Source organism: Muntiacus reevesi, chromosome 2 (assembly GCF_963930625.1).
Source record: "Muntiacus reevesi chromosome 2, mMunRee1.1, whole genome shotgun sequence".
Taxonomy (NCBI): domain Eukaryota; kingdom Metazoa; phylum Chordata; class Mammalia; order Artiodactyla; family Cervidae; genus Muntiacus; species Muntiacus reevesi.
Window position 1 is genome coordinate 161,495,119 of NC_089250.1, and position 26,212 is coordinate 161,521,330.

Below are 26,212 nucleotides of genomic sequence, written 5' to 3' on the forward strand. Positions count from 1 at the left end.
CCTGGGTTTGATCCCTGGGGTGGGAAGATCCCCTGGAGAAGGGAACAGCCACCCACTCCAGTATTCTGGCCTGTAGATTTCTGTGGACTGTGTAGTCCATTGGGTCGCAAAGAGTCGGATACAACTGAGAGACTTTCACTTATATACATTATGATTCTTTACTCCTAGATACTTTAGTGTGTATTAGTTATTTCCTAAGAAAAAGAATATTCTTTTGCTTGACTACAGTAATCAACCTCAGTAAATTTAACATTGATGGAATATTTTGAAATCATTTTTTAATAAAATTTAAAAAATAATTGTATTCTGCTTTTAAAAGTATTTTTACTGCACAAAATTTGAGAAATGACTAATAGCCAAATGAGTAAAAATTGCCACAAGAAAATCTTGTTTTTAGTTATTATGTCTTTCTTACCTTTTTTCTAGATAAACATAGTTTTTCCTTGACAAGCATTATATATGTTTTTATGTCAACATATTTTAGAGGTTAAGATTTTTTTCTGAAACATTTTTAATCTTTGTAGAGAATTCCAGTATATGAGTAAAAGATGATCTGTTTAATCAGGTTTCTGGTAGGTCTTTAGATTGTATCCACTGATTGTCTGTTATAAGTAATCTTTCAGTATATGTCCTTGTGGGTACATTTTTACAGTTACGTCTTTAGGATGAATTCGTAGAAATGGAATAGCTATGTCAGGGAATGTGCATTATTTTTTATTTGTTTTGGCCATGCCTCATGGCTTGTGGGATCTTACTTCCCGGACCAGGGATGACCCCAGACCCTTAGCAGTGAAAACAACAAGTCCTAACCGCTGGACTGCCACAGAATTCTCGAGGATTATGCGTGTCTTAAAGATGAAGTAAATGACAGGAGGTATACTGCTGGATTGATTTCTATAAAGGTATTAGTTTACTTTGCCATCAGTGTGAGAAAACCCTGTTTACTTCCCAGCTGGCATGGGATTTTGTTAAGATTTTTTAAAAAATTTAATTGCTCTGGAGCTTAGTTATTAAATAGCTGTCTAGAGAAATATTAAGGATAATTATTACTAATGTCAGTTTGGGTCTGCAGCATACACAGAATTGTTCCTTGGACTGACTGATGGTCCTGTCTTTTGTCCCCCCCAGAGCCCTCCTTCGGCGCAGGCAGGGTTGCCCCCTCCAGTCCAGCAGCAGGCACCTGCCAGACCTGCGGGGCCCCCTGTGCAAGCGCCACCTCCTATTTTGCTTCAAAACCAGTATGAACCTGTCCAGCCCCACTGGTTTTACTGCAAGGAGATAGAATACAAACAACTATGGATGCCTTTCAGTGTTTTTGACTCTTTGAATCTTGAAGAAATCTATAATTCAGGTAAGTGTGGGTCCTGCATCATTTGTATCTGATTTGAGGAAGAGTGGAATGAAGAATAAGTATCCATGGCCTCCTTTTTATGAATGTCACTTTCTTTAATCCCGTAGACCTCACCAGCCTCTGTACCTTAAGGTAATGATACTTTCAATAATACACTTGTATTATTAAGTTCCTGGTTATTTGAGTAAGGTATTTGAAGACATGTTTTAATAATTTTTTGTGTATTTTAAATCCAAGAAATAAAGTAGTTCATATAATCCAGGTGTCAGTTTTCTTATTTCCTTTATTTGTTTGTAGCTAGAGGCAATGTGGGAGACCTGGGTTCGATCCCTGGGTTGGGAAGATCCCCTGGAGAAGGGAAAGGCAACCTACTCCAGTATTTTTGGCCTGGAGAATTCCATGGACTCTATAGTCCATGGGGTCACAAAGAGTCGGTTGTTACTGAGCAACTTTAACTTTCACTTCATAGGGCATTTATAAAGCATTTTCTATGGAACTCTTGTTCCTTCAGATAAGAGTTTTAAAAATGCTATAACTACATCTCTCTCTCTTTTTTTTTTCTGTAGCAAGAACATCCATCTCTTGAGGCGGTGAACAGGAATAGGTTAAGACTCTGAGAAGTTTTCACTATAGAAATAGGTTTTTTTGTTTATCCTGAAGATAGTTCATCTTAGGACTTAAAAATCACTTATTCTTTAGAAGTATGTTCATGGAGCATTTGCTGCTTTGGTATATAGAGAAAAAGCCTACCAGTTACTGGAATTATTTCATGATGCTGTTGTAATTTACTCTGGTTATGTCTTCTCCACTTAAAAGAAAGAGTCATCATTTTGAGCAGCACATATTAATTTTATTTATTTCTTTTTTTCCCCCATTTATTTTTATTAGTTGGAGGCTAATTACTTTACAATATTGTAGTGGTTTTTGCCATACATTGATATGAATCAGCCATGGACATAATAATTTTAAAATTCTGTTTTTGAATAGAAATGAGCTTCGTTCTTTGTCTTTAATGTTAGACGAGTCACCACATTCATTATTTATTACTTTAAATCTACCTTGTAACTGTTCAGTTAACATGTGGACTTCGTTCTCCAGTCCAGCCAGACCCTGAGAGTGTGGTCCTTGCCACTGATGGAGGGCGCTACGATGTCTACCTCTATGACCGGATGCGGAAAGCCGTGTACTGGGAAGAAGAGCCAGCCGAAGTGAGACGCTGTACTTGGTTCTACAAAGGCGACGCAGACAGCAGATTTATTCCCTATACAGAGGAGTTCAGTGAAAAGCTAGAGGTACGTGGGCTTTATTCTTTTATGCCTTTCTTTAAAACACATAGACTCTTTATACATTGGAGCCTCATGTATCACCTCTCACAGAGGAGCAGACTTTATTTACAGGACACCTCATCTTGATCCTATTCACAAAGAAGACTACTTTTTAACTAGTGTCATCTTTTTTTTTAGTGTCATCTTTTTTGAAGTGCATTTAATTGTGGTCTTAGTGTCTGAAGATAGAATGTTTTTCAGGGGAACATTACAGATCTAATATAATAAGATATTGTATCAAACCTTCAAAAGAACTTAGGCTGCTGGGATCTGCTGCTACTAATACATGCCAAGTGTATGGATGTTTTTCAAATTAATACTCAGTTAAAGGGTTTATGAAAATAAACATAAGAATAGGAATAGATGTTGTCAGACTTTTTAACCATCTTAAAACTGGTGGTTAATGTTGCTTTACATAATAGTGTTACTTGTTAAAATTTTCTTAATAATTGAGTATTTAAATATTTGAAATACATTAAATTAATTCATCTTCATACATGGGCATGATAAAGGACAGAAATGAAAAAGACCTAACAGAAGCAGAAGAGATTATGAAGAGGTGGTAGGAACATACAGAAGAACTATACAAGAAAATTCTTAATGACCTGGATAACCACTGTGGTGTGTTTACTCACCTAGAGCCAGACATTCTGTAGTATGAAGTCAAGTGGGCTTCAGGTAGCATTAGAAGTATAATTGACAGGCAGTGAACTATACATATTTATGATATGTATTTGATTCAGAAAGTTTGGGCATATCCACACACCTGTGAAACCACCACCACAAACAAGTCAGTAAACCTGTCTGTTGTCCCTTCTTGCCTTTTCATACTGTTCATGGGGATCTCCTGGCAGGAGTACTGGAATGCGTTGCTGTTCCCTCCTCCGGTGGACCATGTTTTGTCAGAATTCTTCACTCTGACTCATCTGTCTTGGGTGACCCTGCATGGCATGCCTCACTGAGTTATGCAAGCCCCTTTGCCGGGACAGGGCTGTGATCTGTGAAGGGGATCCTTTAAGAAGACGTGGCAAGAATACACAGAAGAACTGCACAGAAAAGTTATAATGACCTGAATAACCATGATGGTGTCGTCACTCACGTAGAGTTGGACATCCTGGAGTGTGAAGTCAAGTGGGCCTTACGAAGCATTACTATGAACAAGGCTAGTGGAGGTGATGGAATTTCAGCTGAGTTATTTCACATCCTAAAAGGTAATGCTGTTTAAGTGCTGTACCAAATAGGTTAGCAAATTTGGAAAACTGAACAGTGACCACAGGACTGGAAAATATCACTCCAATCCCAAAGAAGGGCAATGCCAAAGAATGTTCAAACTGTCATACAGTTGCTCTCATTTCACATGCTAGTAAGGTTGTGCTCAAAATCCTTCAAGCTAGGCTTCAGTAGTAGGTGAACTGAGAACTTCCAGATGTACAGGCTGGATTTAGCAAAGGCGGAGGAACCAGAGATCAAATTGCCAACATTTGTTGGATCATGGAGAAAGCAAGGGAATTCTAGAAAAACATCCGCTTCTGCTTTGTTGACTCAGCTAAAGCCTTTGACTATGTGGATCACAGCAAACTGGAAAATTTTAAAGAAATGAGAAAACCAGACCACCTTACCTGTCTCCTAAGAAACCTGTATTTGGGTCAAGAAGCAATAGAACAGTGGACTGGTTCAGAATTGGGAAAGGAGTACAACAAGGCTGTATATTGTCTCCCTGCTCACTTAACTTATATTACAGAGTACATAATGCACAATGCCGGGCTGGATGAAGCACAAACTGGAATCAAGATTGCTGTGAGAAACATCAACAATCTCGAATGTGCAGATGATACCACTTTAATAGCGTCAGAAAACGAAGAGGAACTAGTCTCTTGAAGAGGATGAAAGGGGAGAGTGAAAAAGCTGGCTTAAAACTCAGCATTCAGTAAACTAAGATCATGGCATCTGGTCCTATCACTTCATGGCAAATATAAGGGGTAAAAGTGGAAGCAGTGGCAGATTTTATTTTCTTGGGCTCCAAAATCACTGTGGGTGGTGACTGCAACTGTGAAATTAAAATACTGTTGTTCCTTGGAAGGAAAGCTATGACAGACCTAGGCAGTGTCTTGAAAAGCAGAGACATCACTTTGCCAACAAAGGTCTGTCTAGTCAAAGCTGTGGTTTTTCTAGTAGTCATATATGAATGTGACAGTTGGACCATAAAGAAGGCTGAGCACTGAAGACTTGATGCTTTCGAATTTTGATGCTGGAGAAGACTCTTGAGAGTCCCTTGGACAGCAAGGAGATCAAGCCAGTCAATACTAAAGGAAATCAACCCTGAATATTCATTGGAAAGACTGATGCTGAAGCTTCAATACTTTGGCCACGTGATGTGAAGGGCTGACACATTGGAAAAGACTCTGATGCTGGGAAAGGTTGAAGGCAGAAGGAGAAGGGGAGGCAGAGGATGGGATGGTTCGATAGCATCACTGACTCAGCTGACATGAATATGAGCAAATCCAGGAGATGGTGAAGGACAGGGCATTCTGGTGTGCTGCAGTCTGTTGGGTTGCAAAGAGTTGGATTAGCAACCGAACAACAACAGCAACAGAAATTAATAGACAACTCTAAACTTTGGTTTTCACCTCTGTATAATGGGGATAATGTTATTTAGGGCTGAATAAAAGCAGTTAATCAAATGAGGTACTATATGTAAAATGTTAAGTTTGGTAACCACTTAGTAAATGAGATCTGCGATTGTTATTTTTATTACTATCATTGTTAATAATTTTCTTCCACACTCTCTGTTAAGTGGACTGTGACACAAATTTGTCTTATTGGATTGTATGTCGTTTCCGTTGTAGGCTGAATATAAGAAAGCTGTAACCACAAATCAGTGGCACCGAAGATTAGAGTTTCCAAGTGGAGAGACAATTGTTATGCACAATCCAAAGGTAGTGATATTGTTTAAGATATTAAAATGTTTAGGTTTTAAAAAATTATTATTTTGCTGAATATGTTTGATAAGTGTTCATTTTTATTCTGCAGTAGGGATATAACAAGTACCTTGCATGGATGATAGAAAAATAAATGAAATTTAAATTTCTCTCACCAAGTTTCTGTTTATGGTAGCACGTTAGCTAAAGCTTAGCATGCATCATTGAAATTAAGCTTGACAGGTTTTTATACTTGACCCAAGGTGAGCAGACTTTTCTGTGAAGGGTGAGAGAGTTAATATTTAAGGCTTTGTAGGCCATGTAGTCTCTGAAAGATTATTGGTATTTAGGCATTATGTAAGCCAACGGGCATGGCTATTTTCAATAAAACAAACAATATTTCAAGTAAAACAATATTTCAGTATTTTCATTTGCTTATAAAAATGAGTGGTAGGCCAGGTTTGACCTGCGGCAATAGTTTGCCTACCTTGCCCTTGAGAGTGGTTTGTTTCAACCTTTACAGTAAAAATACATTTTTCCTCTTTTTATTTATATTGTCTCCAGGAACCTTTCTTGTTTCTTTAAAGATACCGGGTGTGGTGTTCAAATTGCTCCATTTACCATCCTTAATCTAAGCTCCAGGTCTCTCAACTGCAACAATCTTCTAGGGTCATATTTTAGATGAAGTGGGGTTGTTTGTGCAAAAGCATCTAGCACAATGCATGTGTAGTTTCTCAGAACATAGGCTATTTATTACAGAAAAATGTAAAAGAAAAAAATAATCTATATTCTGACCACCACTATAGTCCTTACTGGTGTATTGAAATAAGTAAATAAAAACATACCCATAGTCCATCAAAATTTAAAGTGTTGAAAGGTATTAAATGAAAAATAAAAGCCTTTTACTTCTACATTCCCCTAGTTTTGCCTCTTAATGGTAACCATGCTTACTCTTTTTTAACTGTTTTTTTTTAAACTCTTGTTTTTAAATAAACAAACAAAACTTTGCATACCACCTTACATGCATTCATTTTCTGGGGGGAGGGAGAGGTTGATGTTAAACTAGCATTTTACCTTTTTAATTGAAGTACAGTTGATTTACACAGTATATTAGTTTCCGATGTACAGCATTCCGACGCAGTACTTTTATAGATGTTACACTGCTTTGGAAGCCATTACAAGGTGATGTCTGTGATCCCTTGTGCTGTGCAGTGCGTCCTCGTAGCTTGTCTATTTTGTATGGTGGGTTGTGTCTCTGACTCCCCCGCCTCTGTCTCGCCTCATTCCTCTCCCTCCCCTTACTTGTTAAACTGCTCTGCTGTTTGTGTTTTTTTCAAATCTATGAGTCTGTTTTTCTATTTACATTAATTTGTTTTATTTTTTAGAGTCCACAGATAAGTGATACAGTATTTGTCTTTTCTGACTTAATTTCATTGCACATGTTTTCTAGGTCCATCCATGTTGCTGTAGATGGAAGAATTTCGTTCTTTTTTATGGCTAATATTCCATTGTGTGTGTATGTGTCTATATCTGTGTGTGTGTCCAACATCTTCTTTATCCACTTGTCTGTTGATGGACACTTGGGTTGCTTCCATATCTTGGCTGGTGTAACTAGTACTGCTGTGAACTTTTAAGTTTTTTGGTTTAAGTTTATTCCTAGGTATTTTATTTTCAAAGAGATTTTAAGCGGGATTTTTTCTTTTTCTTCCTCTTTTAGTTCATTATTAGTGTATAGAAAAGCAACAGGGTTCTGTATATTAATTCTTGTATTCTGCCACTTGACTGAATTCGTATATCAGTTCTAATAGTTTTTTGGTGGAGACTTCAGGATTTTCTGTATACACTGTCATGTCACGTGCAAATAGTGACAGTTTTACTTCTTCCTTTCCAGTTTGGATGCCTTTTGTTTCTTTTTCTAATCTGATTGCTGTGGCCAGACTTTCAATACTATGTTAAATAGAGGTGGCGGCAGTGGGCATCTTTGTCTTGTTTCCAGTTTGGAGGAAATACTGTCAGCTTTTCACCACTGAGTATGATGTTAGTGGTGGGTTTTTTCATAAGTGGCCTTTGTTATGTTGAGATATATTCTCTATACCAACTTTGATGAGAGTTTTGTTAGGAATGGGTGTTGAATTTTGGTTGTTATTTCTCCTTTTTCATTTCTTATTTTGTTTAGTTGTGCCCTCTTCTTGGTAAACCTGGTTAACATTTTACCAATTTTGTTTATCTTTTTCAAAAAACCAGTTCTTGGTTTCATTGCTCTTTCTTATTATTTTGGCCTCTGTTTTATTTATTTCCTTTCTCAATTAGTTCTTTCCTTCTGCTGACTTTGGACTTCATTTTTTCTTCTTTTTCTGATTCCTTTACATAGTAGATTAGGTTGTTTGAGATTTTTCCATATGACTAAATTAAATACAGTTGATTTAACAGAATAGTGTATGTCTTCCTGAAAAGTGGTAGGTAAGTCTGTTTTTGACATTGAAATTGAAATTGAATTTGCACTGTTTATTTAGAGGATTTTGTGTTTATAAAGCAAAGATTCCTTACTGCAGGTAACTTTTCTTTAATTTCTTACATGTAAACCTGGAAATTTGTTATATTTTTAAATCAAGACAAACTACTTCTCATTTAATTGTATTATTTTTCAACATAAGCATTGGAAATAATGGTATTGACTTGCTTAATCTTAATGGTTACTGAACACCAGCAAAACTGCTAGAAAAGTGATTTTGGAGGAGCAGTATAAGTACTTGATTTATAAGCTATACTATAGTTTATCGTGTATTGAAATAAATTACTTAATTTATAGTGGAAATGAATTTGGTAGTGAGCTCTGTCATAATCCTTCTCTGTATCTTGAAGGTTATTGTTCAGTTCCAACCTTCCTCAGTGCCTGATGAATGGGGGACCACACAAGATGGACAGACAAGGCCTAGGGTTGTAAAGCGTGGAATTGATGATAACCTTGATGAAATTCCTGATGGTGTGTATAATCTTTTAGGATCAAGATCATTTGTAAACTTTTCTACTTCAAAATGATGAGAAAAGCAAACACTTATTAGGATTACCTGCTATATTTGAATAAAATAGTGAATGAAATGAAACAATCTGAATCAATCTACAATCTGAATGAGATAATCAGAGTAAAATAGTGGATTTAGCTTGAAAATGTTCATTATAGTGTGTATAAATCTAACAAAGAGAAGGATTTTGGGAAAAGATTGTAAGTTTTATATTGGCAGATTGCTTCTCCACATGGGGCTTAGTGCCCTGGGCAATTCTGGAGAAATGACAAGGTTATGGAGCTTCTGGAGGTACAAAACTGATGGTTGTTATTGGCTCATAGCCTCTCCAGTGAGCTGCTTTCTCCACTCCTTGGTCTAGTTCACTGATTTATGCCAAGATGGACTTTGAGCTTTGTTCATCTAATTTTGGCAAGTTTGTGATGACAAAAGGGATATTGAATATTGCTACTCGTTTAATAAAACCTAAATTAGTCTCCAGCTTGTGTATGTTTGTATGTATGGATGTGTGCATGTCTGTCTGTCTTTTGCAGGAGAAATGCCTCAGGTTGACCATTTGGTGTTCATGGTACATGGCATTGGACCTGTGTGTGACTTGCGCTTTAGAAGCATTATTGAATGTGGTAAGTGTTAGTCACTTTATTTCATGAAATGATTTGAAAACTATTAGAAGAACTTGAAGCCTTCATTTTAAAGTGTTTTCAGCTATATATTGTTGGCTGATGTACTGTCAGAGGAGATGGAACTGATCACTGGGCGATACTAATTTGTACTTATTTTGCTCTTATGACATTTGTAACTCATAAAATCCTAGTCTGTGAAGAATGAGCAGGGATCTTGGACATAATTTAGCCCTTCTGACAGCCTCTGCCTGAACACTTTCAGCTACTAGGAACACCTACATGTTGAACTAATTTTTGGTGAATTAGTTGTGAGAAGTTGTTTAAAAGAACTATGAATTTGTTTGTTTTACATAAATAAAAAGCTATGAATTTTATTTTTTATTTGTAGTAATAGTTCATATTTATTGAATACTTGGTACGTGCCAAGTATCTTGCATGTTTTGTATCATTTAACCCTCATAATAAGCTTTTGATGTATAGGTGTTGTTACTGTTTTCTTTACTATTAGGTAAGGAACTGAGGCCCAGAGTATGAGTTAACCTCTCCTGTGTCTCAGTCTGGGAGGTTCTGGAGCAGGTTAATTTGATTCCAGAGTCTACCTACAGTGCATTTCTGCCTGCCAGTAGTGGTAGTTGAGTTAATATTTTTCAGTCATTTATCTATTTCTGTAAAATAATGGAAGAACTTCTTAAAGTTTTTTTTTCTTTTCGGAACTAAATTTTGTCATTTTTTTCTTTGAAAAGTTAGTGTTACAAAAAATACTGGTATAATTGAGGTGATTGCTTACTGCTTACCAAGGTAGTAAAATTTAATCAAGCACATTTGTCTTCCCCGATTTTTTTTTCTTAAGTGGATGATTTTAGAGTGGTTTCTCTCAAATTGCTGCAGACACATTTCAAGAAATCTTTAGATGATCGGAAAGTAAGCAGAGTGGAGTTCCTTCCAGTTCACTGGCACAGTTCCTTGGGTGGAGATGCCACAGGTGTTGACAGGTTTGTGGATTTTGATAACTTGGTTTTCAGATTAGTCAGGCTTAGATTCAAATTTTAAACTATTGTATAAAGTAGTTTATTATGACTTCAACAAGTAACACTAAAATGCTTTGATTGTATATTTGCTGTTATATATGATTAAATGCTGTTAAGTTTATATGCTACTTTGTATGTGTGCATGACTGATTATATATGTATGTGGTGTGTATATTTCTATTGCAAATACTTAAGAGAATCTAACAAACTTAAACTGGTTTTAAAATACTTACTTATAGCGGGTTTTTTTCTATAGTGGTTCAGACATGGGACTGTCCTGTACATTGTAGCATGTTGAACAGTACCCTTGGCCTCTACCCTCCAGATAAGAGTCACTCAACCGCACCTCTGATTTAACAACCAAAAATGTCTCTAGTCACTGCCAGATGTGTCCTGGGGGCAGAGTTGCCCCTAGTTGAGAGCTGCTGGTTGAGATGATTGTTTCTCATTGGAGACTCTCTGGCAGGATAGTTGTCATGAAAGACTGTTGTGTGTACTGTAGGCCGATTAATGTCCTTAGTCTAAACGCCACTAACTGCCGGCAGCTCTTACCGGGCCCTGTGACAACCAAAAAGGCCTCCAGTCAACTGTGATTGCTGCCAGCTGGGAACCATAGACTTAGGAAGTATTTCTGCCAGGGACGCAGAGCTGATAACATACTTGGATTTTAGTGGACGTCATGGTGTTTCAGGGCACGTGTTTTAATAAAACTAACCTACAAACATTTTATCATGTGAGGCCCTGTACAGAGGATGAGATGGTTAGATGGCATCACAGACTCAATGGACTTGAGTGTGAGTAAACTCCAGGAGTTGGTGATGGACAGGGAGGCCTGGTGTGCTGCAGTCCTTGGGGTCTCAAAGAGTTGGACACGACTGAGCGACTGAACTGACCTGAGGCCCTGTTGTGGGGCTGTTTTCTTTCTCTCTGGGTGTTCCTGAAATATGCTGTGTTGTGTCCTGAAATATGACCATCTCAGATCAGGAAAGACTTTCATTCTCTTAAACTCCTTTCTTAGTTTCTTGCTACATTCTCTGTTGTCCTTGCCACCCACAATTTTTGTCAAGTATCCTGATTTCCAGTAGATTGGAAGAAAAATGAAAGGTAGGCTTTGCTCTTTAAAAATGAAGTAAAGGTCTTTGTTTTGGCCTTATTTTATATGATAACTTTATTTTACTTATTTTTTTTATGATAACTTTAGAGAATCCACAAATTCATAATATAGTTATAGGCACAAGTTGATAACGTTTTTGATTTATCTTGATTTATTTACAGAAACTCTGAAATCAACTCATAATTGTCTGTGAGGCTTTTTTTTTCCTCAGTGTATTTTCAGGATTCAAAATAAAAACTTTTATAAACTCATATTTAAGGTGGTTACTAAGTATACTTTTTTCTTTCTAAACAGGAATATTAAGAAAATCACTTTACCAAGTATTGGTCGATTTCGTCACTTTACCAATGAGACCTTGCTGGACATTTTATTTTACAACAGCCCCACCTACTGTCAGACGATTGTGGAGAAAGTGGGATTGGAGATAAACCGTCTGTATGCACTCTTCATGAGTCGGAACCCTGACTTCAGAGGAGGGGTCTCCGTTGCTGGTCACAGCTTAGGTGAAACTTTTAAATTTCCACATTTAAAGTACAATTTTTGTTGTGTCATCACTGTTTTAACATGGTTTGTTAAAGATCTAGAATTACAGATTTTCAATTTTATAAAGGGTAGAAGTGAATGGTTTGAATTTACATTCTGCCTTTTGCTATTCACCTTTCATGTTGCCTAGGAATGCTTTATATTTTAATTCTGCTATTTGGTAAAGCAAGAATATAGATTATCAGATCTTGATTAGCATCTAACTTTACGTGACTTGCACTTGGGACTTTGAACAAAAAGAGTAGGAGAATTTACTTAGTGTTATAGAAGCACCTAATACATTATAAAACAAAAAAGCAAAATGCTTCTTTTTTTTTTTAAGGCTCTTTAATATTGTTTGACATCCTGTCTAATCAAAAAGATTTGAGCTTATCAAAGTCTCCTGTGCCTTTAGCTGTTGCTAATGGAGTTTTGAAGCAACCACATTTTCAGGAAAAGCAGGTATGGCCCACTAACATCTAGATTTAGAGTTTGAGCCAAAGAGCTTTTCAAAATCTGAACTGATTTTATGTAACAAAACTTGAGGTTTACAAGTATGATGGAACCATAGAGCTCGTTTGAGTTTCTCACTTGTCTTCCTTATGGAGTATACATTTAAATGTGATAGAATGTTTATGGTTTGTTTAAAAAATGTGAAGTAAATTATTGTAGGAAATGGAGGCATACAAATTTAGTAATTTTAGTAATTTTCTAAATATTCAAACTTGGAATAACAAACTGCCAAAAATTATGATTTATGTATGGAACAGAATTAAGATTTTTCCATAAATCAGAAGATGTTTTATGGGAGTTTTTCTGAACTTTGTAATGTTCTCCCAACTTTTTTTTAAAAAGATACCCGAAGAACCAAAGCTGACGCTGGATGAGTCTTGTGACCTCGATGTTGAAAATGAAGAAGTCCTGACCTTGCAAGAAACTCTGGAAGCACTCAGTCTCTCTGAATATGTTAGCACTTTTGAAAAGGAAAAGATTGACATGGAATCTCTGGTACTGATGATAGTTTGATTCATTTTTGTCTGAAACTGTTTTTCCTGTGTATGAGATGGTAAATTATTAAGATTTAAACCCTTTTACATCACAGTGGAAACAGAGACTTAAATGTTTAAAAAATTGAAAAAAATCAGGAGACCTTTTTTTTTTTTAAAATAATCCGGGAAGACTTTTCTAAGTATAACAAAACCCACAAGCCATAAGGAAAAAAAAAATTGTGTGGTAGGGTATGCCATAAACAATATCTAAAGGCCAGTGATAGGTTAAGAAGATAATTTGGAGCACACCTTATAGACAGAACATTTATTTCTTTGTTATTCAAAGTTGCTACAAATTAACTACACACAGACCATCAACACAATAGGAAAATAGGCAAAGGATATGAACATATATATGGAAAATAAAATAAGAAGCAACTTCTTATCAAGAAACTCAAGAAACATATGAATTACAAGTCCAGTGAGATTTTTTTAACCTGTCAGTTTGGCAAGAATATTAAAAGTTTGATATTAATACACTGTGTGGCCGGGATAACAGGAAATAGGTACTAATACATACTGGAGTAAGAGCATAAATTGGTCCAACCTCTGTGGAGGGCAGTCTAACAATATCTATTATTTTTAAAATATTTATTTGGCTGCACCAGGTTTTAGTTGCAGTATGTGGAATCTTGTTCCCTGACCAGGGATCAAACCTGGGTACCCTGCATTGGGAGCGTGGAGTCTCAGCCACTGGGCCACCAGGGAAGTCCTATCTTTTAAAATAAAAAGAATGCATACACTTAGCCCAGCAATTTCATTGCCAAGGGTATTTCCTTTGAAAAAATACATAGTATTTCCAAGGATACTCACTGTAGCACTGTTTGTAATAGCAGCACCTTAGGAATACCTGTGTTCACTGGTAGGGTGCCAGTGATATCGTTTATGGTGCATGCACACAGTGACCAACCCTGCAGCTATTGAATGAATGGGGCAGTGCCAGAGGGATTGGTGTGGAATGATCTCTCAGGTTTGTTATGTGAAAAGACCAAAATTCAGACCTGTTTGTGTATAGGTTTGTTGCTCAGTCACTAAATCATGTCCTACTCTTTGCGATTCCTTGGACTGTAGCGCGCCAGGCTTCCCTGTCCTACACTATCTCCCAGAGTTGCTCAAATTCATGTCCATTGAGTTGGTGATGCTTATAAGTCACACACGTGGAAAAAGTCATAAGTCATACACGAGATGCTGTGTATACATAAGATATCTCTGGATGGAGAACAAGTTGCCTGCAGTATCTGCTCAGAGGACTGGGTGGTTGGGGTGGGTGGAGGGAGGAGACTTCATTTTATGCTTGACATAACTTTTGATACTATACAACCATGTGTGTATTTTCTTTTAAAAATTAAGAGAATGATTTAGATGTGGAGGCTGAAGATTTTACCACCTAAATTAGTTCATAATTAAAAATTACTTAGGTTGGGGGTAAAAAAATTAAATTGACTAAGATATTCAATTACCTTAGATGATACAGTTTCTTTTCAAATTCCCTTTTTTCAGTTTCAGTTCATGTATCATTAGATTGACTAATGTGCTTATCTGTTTTCTTTTAAAGCTTATGTGTACAGTGGATGATCTGAAGGAAATGGGGATACCACTTGGACCCAGAAAGAAGATAGCTAACTTTGTAAAACATAAAGCTGTCAAACTGGTAAGGTTCATTTCTGCTCCTAAAAGAAAACACAACTTATGTCTGACTAGCTTGTTTATATTTTGGAAAATTTTGTTCATACCATTATGGTTAGTCCAGTTACTGTGCTCCCTGCCCAAGGGAACAGTAATCGAGTTGATGGAAGCCCAGATGTGGGAGTCAGCCAGAACTGGGTTTAAATTCTAATTAAATCCTGGTTTTCCTGGGGCTGATCATAGTTCGGGTTAAAGGACTTGCAGTTTTTAAATTGGTATGTGCGTATTTCCCAGTGCAACACTGGAGAAGTCCTAGACAAATAGATGAGCTGGTGACTCTAATTTCCAGTTCACCTACTCATTAACTGTGTATTCATGAGCAATTTGCTTAACTTTTCTGGTCCTTGGTTTCCTTCATTTCTACAGTGGGAGTGATAATGCCTTCCTTACAGGATTGCAGAGTGGATGAAGCCATGCATGTATAGCTAATCACCCAATAAAGATTAGCTCATTTTCTGTCTTTCTAATCCTTCTCACCATCTAAAGAGATAAAAAGAACACACACATACATCTCACTAAATAATAACCAAGAAGCAAAAATTGTTAGCAATCCAAAACACAGCAGTAACAGCAACAACTAAAAAGCATTTCAGAAGAAGTAAAACAATTGGGAATAACTCGTTTTATTTAATTTTCATTAAGTTAACTATATAGAGATTTTCTGTAAACTTAGCATTTAAGGTAGCTATTTTGTTTGTATTGTATATTAATTAACATGGTCTTCATTGACCCTTCCATCTTTTAAACGTCTGTGGTTCTTTACTTTGGAAAGAACTTAATATGCCCCTTTATGTGTAATAAGATTATAAAGTCTTAGGACAGAGTTGTGATTAGCTAAGCAGTTGAGTTCAGCATTTTCTGAGTGTATCTTTTGCATCAGGCACGTGCTGGATCCTTGGGATCTGGAGATGAACTGTATGGTCTGTGGTCTTAACTAGAGGGAGAGATTTGACCACAAAGGAAGTATCGGTCCTCTGACAGTGCTGTCTGCTGTCAGAGCCAGGTGAGGCCTGGCCGTGGGAGAAGGGACGGGGCTGGTGAGGGAAAACTTCCCCCAGGTGTTGGTGAATGAACTTGAAGGAGGAGTGGGGTCAGGGGAAATGGCTTTCCAGGAGGGGGCAAGTATTTTTCTGCAGTGGAAACAGCAAGGGGACTGAGAATAGGGTAGGGGAGAGGGTCCCAAAGGCCCGAACGGCGGAAGTGGCAGCTGGTCCTCAAGTGTATTCTCATGGCCGTGAAAGGCATGGTCCTTTTTAAACTTAACACCATGAAATGCTGACTTGCTTATTAATTTTTGTCACAATTATGATTTAGTACCAAATCTAAATTTAGTCTAAATTTTAATTTTTTATTTCAGAAATGTTAAAATTTAAAGCTATGTGCTATAAGCCACATTACCAGGGTCTTCTGCATTGCAGGTGGATTCTTTACCAACCTAGCTATAAGGGAAATCCCTATAAAATGTCAACCATGAGCAAATGTGCTTATAATAAATAATAAATGAGTTTTTAGACATTGATTCCTTCAGTGTAAAGGCGTTGGGTCAGTTCTGAGGGACACTGCGGGAGAGCCACTGCTGTGGGTCAGTGGGGCAGTCGGGGCACTTCCGTGACTGGGCTGGCGTGTCAGAGCTCACTTGGCTGCAGTGTGGGGATGGGGTGGGAAGGGGTGAAGCTAGAGGCTCCTGGGAGTCTCAGCATAGCCACTGTAATAACGCGGTGACTCAGAAATGGTTGGGGTATAATAGGAAATGGAGAAGAAGGGTGAGACTCAAAACACATTTTAGACACAGGATAGTGTCTGTGGTGGTTGATTGAAGGTGATGATGAAGACTGAGTTGAGAGGCAGCATCTCTGGTGAGCACATGGTCACACCAAAACCAGGACCCCACAAGTGTGTCCACACTGGACACCAGCCTGTGTTCTCCACGTGTAAGCACGTTCGTCTGCATGTGCATGTCAGTGAAGCACAGGCCTGTAAAAACAGGCAAAAAATGAGAAGCTAGATTGCGAGGCCCTGCATCTGTCCTTGATTTTATGTTTCAATAAAAGGAAAAAAGGATAAAAAGGTTCTGTTTATAGTTCCTGAAAAATCTCTAGAAGGAGTTTGGTTTGGCTCCTGTAGTAACTTGGATATATCAGTTATGGCACTTACAAGAATGTTTTGAAAGGGGTAAAAACCTATAAAGTCATCTTATTTTTTAAATTCAAAAATAATTGCCTCTGAATGAACCATGACACTTTCTCAGCTGTGTTACCATTGATCGCTCTGTTTTTCATCGTTAACAAGGTACTGCTGGATCAATAATGAGATAAAATGGTGCATCCTGTTGATTTACTGTAACTGAAAAGTTAGCCCATTATTTTTAATAAGGAGATCAAGTATTTGTGACCTGAACTTTTCTTTCCCCTTTGTAAGCCATCTTAGTCATTTTCCTTTGAAAAGAAATAATTCTTAGTGCTGGGGATATTGATTGTCAAGTATGTGTATGTGGGCTCACTTTGTTTTCACGTTACTGCCTGTGTCTAAGAGGGAAACAAAACAGCAGTTTGCAGTAGGACTGTTTAGGATCTATTTAGACAGTTCTCTTAGCAATTTAGATTGTTAAGTTATATGACTATAATGGGAAGTACTTCAAAGCAAGAAAGAAAATTTAAACTGAAGAACGTTGGTCACATTCTTCAGTTTGTGTTTTAGGTTTAATCCTGTGGTGTCTCCAAAGGGCAGAGATAACGAGGCCAACCCAGACCTTCATGGTGGGATCAGTTCCCAGACGGCTGGCGGAGAGCTTTCTTTTTGCTATATCATCTTTTGAATTAACCAGTTGGGCCTGTTTCCAGGTTTCCTGGTATTTGGAATTCACTGATGGACAAGGGCAGTTAGACTAGCTGTTGGGTTTAGGCAGTGTCAGTAATGTTCAGAGACTTGCCCAGGCATTCATAGCTTTGGGAGTGAGGACTTCTGAGACCTGTGCCCGTGGGAAGTCAGACCCACCGTGATGGCCGTTCACATTCCCCTGACATTGTTGCCGCTGTCCTGGGGCGCGATCACAAACCAGCACGGGCGGATTTTGTCTCATTCCTGTAGTGGTACACCTGTTGTGTTGATGCTCCCAAAGATTTTCTTTACTGACTTACTTATGAAATATGAAGGTCTTGAGAGTTCTATTCTATAAGCTTTGACAATTTTTGCACCTGTGTAATCACCAGCCAAAATCAGAAATAGAACATTTCTGTCACTCAGTTCTCTCATGCTGCTTTCTGATCAGCTCCTCCTGCCAGAGAATTCCTCTTCTGAATCTGATCGCTGTAGAATAGTTTTGCCTGTTCTAGAAGTTTATATAAATGGAACCAACACTGAAAACTCTTTTGTATCTTTCTTCTTTTACTCAAAATAATGTTTTTAAGATCCATGAAGTTGTAATTTTATTTGCAGTTTACTCCTTTTTATTTCTGAACAATTATTCCATTGTATGAATGTACCACAATGTGTTCTTCCCAGAATGCTTTTGAGGAAAACTTAGCAGTGGCTTCATACAGACGTAAGAATATAAGCATGTTGAATGAATAAATTTCTTAAGTTACACCTCTTTATAGGAAGTATATTTTTACAGTTACATAAAGTACTTCTAAATTATCTGGCTAAAGTTGAGATCATGAAGGAAGAAGTTGGCATTTAAAAAAAAATTTCTATTAAAATTTTAAATTATATAAGAAGTGTATGGCACAGAGTATAATAATAGCTAATATTTAGATTTAATTGTAGCTGTTTTGCCACATTTTTCTTTGTTCTTAATTTTCTTTTTCTTAAGAATTTTAAAGTAGCTTATAGACATCATGGCATTTTTTTCCTTGAATATTTACTATGTGTCTCTAAAAGGACATTTCTCTAATTAACCACAATGCCTTCATTGTTATGCCTAAGAAGCTACTAATCATTCCTTAATATTGATATGGATATTTCATAGTGATAGCTGATAACTTTTTTCCCTTAGTTATATTATGAAATTTTGGTATTTCACAGGAAGAGAAAAAAGCAGCATCGGAAAAGAAGGCAGTGGTGGCCACGTCGACAAAAGGACAGGAGGAAAGTGCTCAGAAAGCTAAAGACATGGCTTCTCCTCCCTCAGACGCGAACGAGGCCAAGAGGAGGCTCCCGCTGGGAGCGTCCGTCTCCTCTGTGCGTGTTGATTATGAGGCCTTTGAAGTTGGCACTGGACAGGCAAGTCAACACACTGACTCAGGCTGTGTGGTTTATGTTGGAATCACTTGCCTGGGCTATTTGGGTGACTTTAAATTTTTTAAATATTTATTCAACAATTTTTTCAGGGGAGGGTGAAGAAAACTGATTTTCTCTTAATAAAAACGGCTTGCTTTCATAATGTTAGAAATAAGAGATTGAATGTGTACCGAACATATCACTTCGCCTTTGAAATTGTCTCTAAGTCTTTTCACCCCTCAGTTTTATAGTGTTAACTGTCTCAGCCACTAGTAATAGAAGTGGTGATAGAAAATTATTTTCAGAGTATGCTTAAACTTTTTTACTACTCACAGTTCTTTCCTGAGGGAAATAGTTTCTGTAAAAGGCTACCAAGTAGTTGATAATGCTGCATTTAATGATAAACTTGTTTCACAGTGGCTTAAAAGTATTAAAATCTTTTTAGAGAAGGTTACTTTCAATATATTTATAGTTGTATGGTTCTAATGGTTACTTTCAATATACTTATAGTTGTATGGTTCTAATCTCTTAAGTGAGTTCATGACTAATTTAAAGAAGGCAGAAAATATTGCTGGATGTTTGATATAGCCTATTCAAGCTTTTAAACCTAATTCATTCATAAAATTTGCATTTAAAAGGATTTTTATTTATTTATTTAACTTACTTATTTGGCTTGCCTACTCCAGAATGCACGAACTCAGTAGTTACGACTGGCAGGCTCAGTTGCCCTATGGCCTGTGGGATCTTAATTCCCTGACCAGGGATCAAACCTGCGTTCCCCACATTGCAAGGCTTGCAAGGTGGATCCTTAACCACTGGGTCACCAGTGAAGTGAAAGTTGCTCAGTTGTGTCTAACTTCTTGTGGGCCCATGGACTGTTGCCTGCCAGGCTCCCCTGTTTATGGAATTCTCCAGGCCAGAGTCCTGGAGTGGGTCGCTGTTCCCTACTCCAGGGGATCTTCCCAACACAGGTCTCCCGCATTGCAGGCGGATTCTTTACCATCTGAACCACCAGGAAAGTCCACAAAAATGTCTTCTTAAAGCATGAGCAAACCTGAACAGAGTCTAGGAAATAAAGAAAGGACATACTTTCTCAGCTGCATGTGAAGGCTGGAGTGTAGAAGGTTTGTGGAACCAGGGCCTCCCCATCACTGGGACACTCACCGCCTGCTTCTCCTAGGAAGTGTTGGCCTCTGTGAACGTGGAATTGTGGGTGTTGGTGGTTCTGGACTCCCCTCTTCATAGCTTCATCACCATAGATGTGAAGGAATCTACCTAATAGGTCCAGATAAGAAATTTAAGGAAGTTTCTGACTTGAGACTCAAGACCTGACTTGAGTCTTCAGTCCATTCTGGACCAATTCTTATTGCTTGGGGAGTGGGGAATGGTTTGATTGACCCAGTCCAGGTCACATGCCATCTCCTTTGTTAGCCAGAGGGTTGTTGTGGAAATCCACAATGTGCATCATTCATGCCAGAAAGCCAGGAAATACTGATTAAGGAAAAGATGAGAGGAAAAAAAACCTCATAATCTCCTTAACCATGACTAATTACCATAAGCAGTTTGAACAAGGCCTTCTGGACTCTTGAGGATATATTTACATATCTATTTTAATAAAAATGGAAAATACTAGGACATTATACAGGTCTCCCTTGACTTATGATGGGGTTATGTCCTGATTAACCCATTATAACCTGAAAATACCCAAAGTCAAAAATGCACTTAATACACCTAACCTGCCCAGCATCAGAACATTAAACATTAAATGTACTCAGAACACTTAACATTAGCCTACAGTTGGGCAGAATTACCCAACACAAAGCCCATTTTTTAAATAGGCTGCCATAACAAACAGTCACAAGCTGGGTGGTCTTAATCACCATAAACTTACTGTCTCACAGTTCTGGAGGCTGGAAGTCCACGACTCAGGTCCTTGCTGCCCCCTGAAGCCCTGTAGGGGCACCCTGCCCTGCCTCTTTCCCTTCCAATGGTTTGCCAGCAGTTGTTAGCATCCTTTGGTTTATGTGCTTCACCCCACCGCCCCGCCCCATTCTTCCATTTTCACGTGGCCACCTCCCTTTGTCTTCACTTCACTTCCCTCTCTCTGTGTCCAGGTTTCTCCTTTTTATAGTGACACTATAAATTTAGGGCCCACCTTAATGCTGTAATGATTCTGTTTCCAAAGAAAGTCTGAGGTACTGGTACAGTTCTCTTTGGGGGAACACATTCAATCCACAATATTAGACCTGTAGGCAGTTTTTCACTCTATTAAGCAATCCAGTGATAAACAGTTTTAAATCAATTTTCTGTGAACATTTTTTATTCTTTCTTGCAGTTATATAACTGGAAGTATTTATAGCTGGGCCAAAAGCCATGAACACGAGAATGTTAATAGTTACTGCTACTTGCTCCTGGAAAGTTTGTACTCCCACTGGCAGCTTATAAGACTGCCTCTCTCTCCTCTCCCTTGCTAGTACTATCATTCTTGTTTAAAAATGTCGTATTCTTACTTTTATAACTTCTTCTAAAGAAATAATTTTTTCACATGCAAATAGAAGTTTAAAATTTTTTTTTAGTATTTATATCTGTGCTAACTATCTCACTGTATTTCTTTGAGCACTAGAGAGGTTAGATATTTTGTCATCTGTTTTTAATGCTTTTTTTTGATGATGTACTAGAGTACCTATTTTTCTATTGGGTTGCTTTTCTCTTTACTGGTACTGAAGAATTCTTTATATATTAGGGATATTGGTCCCTTCATGTAAATATTTTTTCCAGTTTATAATTTTTTTAACCTTATTTGTTTTTCTGGAACTGAGGCAAGATGCATAATCTTGAGAGCACCTTCTTTGTGGTCCCCATCAGTAGCAGAAACTATTGAATTTGCAAATTTAGGGGCAAACCAAGGGTTGTGAAGTCTAGACTTTGTTAGAGGGGCAGCCTAGTTAGTAGAAAGAGCTTTGAACTTGGGGTTAGACGTCACGTCATTCTGCTACTCACCGTGTGCTCCTGGGTAAGTGACGTCACCTACTTGGGCTTCACTGTCTTTGTCTGATACGTGGGCATGAGGGTCCCTGCCATGCCCTCTGCTCTCAGTGGACCTCTGTAATACCCTTGATTATGCCATTCATTGTTCTTCATTCTCAGGATACTGAAATGATGAAGACACATGTTCTGTCACTGAGCAGCAAACAAGAGCTTTGTAAACTAGAGAGAGCTGTCCGAATGTGGGTGCTTTCTCTTACACTAACAGTTCTCTGTGAGCTGAAAGGCTACATGTGTGCTTCCCCCACACAGGAGCTCTTTGGGGATAAATCATCTTTCTGATGGAGAGAAACATGCGCAGTGAATGAGGATGGTGGTTATAATAGAAGTCACAGTCATGGGTTGCTTAAAATATGCCAAACACCTTATGTGGATTTGGTTATTAAGTGTGGTTTTTCAACCACATTATGAGTTTGGCATTGTTATGATTCCCATTTTATAGATGAGGCAACAGGTGGAGGCAAGAGAGATTGAGAAAGTTGCCTGAAGACACACATTGAGGAGTGGAGTCAGGGCTCAAACCCAGGCAGTTTGATTCTGGAGTCTGCAGTTTTGACCACATTTATAACTGACATAGAGTTGGTACTTCTGTACACTATATATTTTATGCTTTATACAATAAATGAAAGTCTAGTCAGAGGATGTAATAGTGGATAAAGATTTCAGAGGGAAATTTTTTGGTCATTTTGTGCCAGCAGCAGCTGTCCATCACAGTGATCAGTAGCATCGTAAGCCACACCTGACAGCATCGTCCGTGTTGGGGTGCTTTTAATCAAGTGCAGTTTCAGTTGAACCTTTGAGATTTGTACTTCATGACATTGAAATGACTGTCTTTCATTGTTTTCTGATTCTTCCTAGGTTTCTGTTGTTTACAGCGCCTTAGACTTTGAACCAGAGATTTTCTTTGCCTTGGGATCTCCAATTGGTATGTTTCTCACTATTCGAGGAGTGGATAGGATAGATGAAAACTACAGGCTTCCTACCTGCAAAGGATTCTTCAATATTTATCACCCAGTGAGTGACTTGCATTTACTTCTGCTTTGAAGAAGACAAAGCACTAGTCCTCTCTATCCTGGTAGAGTCTCAGATTCGTAGGAATTAATACTGATTTTGATTTTGTACAACTCAGCCCTCTGACCTAAAAAATACAGTCTGATACTTTGCGATAAACTTTTCTACCAGAAAACCTTTGTTCAAGGAAATGATTCCTTCACTTTGTTTGCAAAGTAATTTTCTTCACAAACTGAAAAGTCTTCTTATAATTACCAGTATTTGAATAAGGTGTGAAAAAAAATAAAAATCTCTGGTTTGCCAGTTATCTGTTTGCTCACTTAACTAAGATATATAACTCAAAACAGCTTTCCATAAATTTCTAATTCTTCTGTTTATAGCTTGATCCAGTGGCGTACCGATTAGAACCTATGATTGTACCAGATTTGGACCTAAAGGCAGTTCTCATTCCACATCACAAAGGCAGGAAAAGACTTCATTTAGGTAAAAAGCCAATGCTTTTTCCTTCCTGTCATTTTGTGATCTCTCATTTAATGATTTATGTTCTTCCTGTCATTTGTAATAAGTTATGAGCATTTTAACACTAAGCTCTTACTTATTTAAGTGCCTACTATGTTCAGAACCTGTTTACTAAATATTTGGAGCAGCTATAAAGTTATGAAAGAGTTTCTTCTCCTTGATGATTTCTTCTTGATAATATTCTAGTTGTTGATATAAGATATAATGAGGAATGGGGGAAGTTGGTAATAAAGTGAGATGCATACATTTTGATAAAATTTGGTAATAGTTTTTGGAATTGGGAAGCAGAGTAATTTTTGAACTAAAGACCAAACCATCAAGAAATAAATTTTGATGCTCAGTCAAGTGAGCTGTTTTTTCCTTGGTAACTATAAATAAACTTTTTCTTTTAAAAAAATTTTATTGGACAAAATGGATTGATAATAGTTCCAAGTAGGGTTTAGGTTTCTTTTATGCCTATTAATGGTGTATATTACTTCTTATTCATAGGTTTAAAAGAAGGAAAAATGATCATGCCCTCTTACTTAAAATTTTTGTTCTTTTTTTTCTTTAAGCCTGCATTATGCTTTTCAAACATAATTAACTTTTGAAGTTAAAATGAGAAATTTGATACTTTGATATTCTTAAAATTTTGAATTAAAATATTATTTATTAGACAAAAGTAGAAAAAGTAAAGGGGCAGTAGTTTCTTCATCTTTAAATTAGTTTAAATTGTGATTATATCAGAATCTCAAATTCTCAAAACCATTCACCAATACATATTAGAAAAACAGTCATCTTTTTAGTCTTGTGGGCCCATTTTTTGACTTATAGTATAAAAAAAGGTCCATAAATGTGCTTATACATTTTTATGGTATTTGAATTCTGTCTTTTTTTTCTTTTTTTGGAGAGAGGAAATGTATAGGTTTAAGCTGGATCAAGTTTAGTCATTAAAAAAATGATTGAATAAGACTCCACAGAACATTTTAACATGTTGAGAGTTCTTGTCTGAGAACTCCCGTGTATTTGACATTTAAGAGAAGAATAAGAGGTCTTATCTCGTTTGAGAATAGTGTAACCTGTGTTTTAATTTTTGTGGTGCAGAATTTTACCCAGTAACTAATACCTTGTTATGTCATCTTAATCTCCTTAGAGTTGAAAGAAAGTCTCTCTCGTATGGGATCTGATTTGAAGCAGGGTTTCATTAGCTCTCTGAAAAGTGCTTGGCAGACATTAAACGAGTTTGCCCGTGCTCATACCTCTTCAACTCAGTTGCAAGAAGAATTGGAGAAGGTAGCTAATCAGATCAAAGAAGAAGAAGAAAAGCAAGTAGTTGAAGGTAAATTTGACATTTAAGGCATTTTCCAGTGCAAAAATTATTTGTGAACAAAGCACACATAAATTATTTGATGATGCTTTTCCATTATGGTCCTTTTTGTTGAAATGTAGAGGCTCTTCCTATAAAGGAAAATCTGTTTGGACAAACTACTTCAAAATGCATGTCATCCTTTCTTTTTAAACTGGGTTTTGGGCTGATAGTTGCAGGTTTTACTCTGCTGCTGTTTAGTTGCTAAGTCGTGTCCAACTCTTTGCAATCCCATGGACTGTAGCCTGCCAGGCTCCTCTGTCCATGGGATTCTCCAGGCAAGAATACTGGGGTGGGTTGCCATTTCCTCCTCCAGAGAATCTTCCTGACCCAGGGATTGAACCTGCGTCTCCTGCATCTCCTGCATTGGCATGAAGATTATTTACCACTGAGCCACTTGGGAAGCCCGGGTTTTACTGTACAGGCTTTAAATCTTGTTGAGCTTCATAAGGCCAGAGTGGAGTGTCAGAGTTGAGAACTAGTTGGTATTCAGGCGTTTGAGTGGCCCCTGTGAGCAGAACCCTCCTGGTTTGTCTGACTTGTCACTGTAGACTGTACGTGCAGTGTCAGCTCGCTGTGCCATGACGTCTTTGATTCTTTCAGGTTCTAATTCTGTTTCCTTTCTCTCTACAATGCTCTCTCACCCCTTTTCTTCAAAACTGTCAGCTGCTTGGCTGTCTGTCCTCTCTCCCGGGCAGCCAGCCCCTCTCCCCTGGCTCTGGAGGAATGGGAAGTGAGCCTGGTAGCTCCCCAGGCTGCTGCGTGTGTCAAGCAATTTTCTCTTGAGCCCAGAAAGTCAGCTAAAGTCAGAGGATAATGATTAAGTGATTGACTTTGATATTGAAATGGTTTGAATTCTAGCAGAAAAGATTGTTGAAAGTCCAGATTTTTCCAAGGATGAGGACTACTTAGGAAAGGTTGGAATGTTGAATGGAGGCCGTCGAATCGACTACGTCCTTCAGGAAAAGCCGATAGAGAGTTTTAATGAGTATCTTTTCGCTCTTCAGAGTCACTTGTGCTATTGGTGAGTATCTGCCTCTGATAGTGTTCATGTGCCAGCACATACTGCAGTCCGTGGATTCTTGCTGAATTACCATTTGTTACGGAATATTAATTTGAATGCCCATATATTCAGAATCAGTGTTTTACCACCTTAGCTTAGTTATCCACAAGATGGCAGCATGTCACCTGTGTTTGACCAAAGACCTTTGGTACTTGCACATATTGTTGGGATACATTTCAGAGTGGTAATGGTAGGGACTTTGAATGCCATCCTTACATATATCCTCTGTCACCAAGGGGAACGGCAGCACAGCTGTTTTGTTGCTGATCAGTCTTTATCCATTTTTTAAGGACAGCTCTGAGATTATACAACTTTGTTTTCATTTGCCCTCCTTAGGTAAAGTTGAATAGAACCAAAGCTGCCTTTCCACCT

General features: G+C 37.7%; 1 protein-coding gene across 2 annotated transcripts in view; it reads left to right on the top strand.

Moving 5' to 3' along the window:
• SEC23IP (SEC23 interacting protein) overlaps window positions 1–26,212 on the top strand; it is a 37,916-nt gene that overhangs the window by 6,543 nt on the left and 5,161 nt on the right. For both annotated transcript variants that reach the window (XM_065923445.1, XM_065923446.1), the window contains exons 3-17: window positions 1,129–1,351; window positions 2,450–2,643; window positions 5,523–5,612; window positions 8,457–8,577; window positions 9,151–9,240; window positions 10,091–10,232; window positions 11,677–11,885; window positions 12,248–12,366; window positions 12,760–12,912; window positions 14,509–14,604; window positions 18,663–18,860; window positions 22,761–22,916; window positions 23,294–23,396; window positions 24,565–24,750; window positions 25,639–25,801. In XM_065923445.1, the coding sequence (XP_065779517.1) occupies window positions 1,129–1,351; window positions 2,450–2,643; window positions 5,523–5,612; window positions 8,457–8,577; window positions 9,151–9,240; window positions 10,091–10,232; window positions 11,677–11,885; window positions 12,248–12,366; window positions 12,760–12,912; window positions 14,509–14,604; window positions 18,663–18,860; window positions 22,761–22,916; window positions 23,294–23,396; window positions 24,565–24,750; window positions 25,639–25,801 (2,243 nt within the window). The remainder of the gene's footprint in view (window positions 1–1,128; window positions 1,352–2,449; window positions 2,644–5,522; window positions 5,613–8,456; window positions 8,578–9,150; window positions 9,241–10,090; window positions 10,233–11,676; window positions 11,886–12,247; window positions 12,367–12,759; window positions 12,913–14,508; window positions 14,605–18,662; window positions 18,861–22,760; window positions 22,917–23,293; window positions 23,397–24,564; window positions 24,751–25,638; window positions 25,802–26,212) is intronic.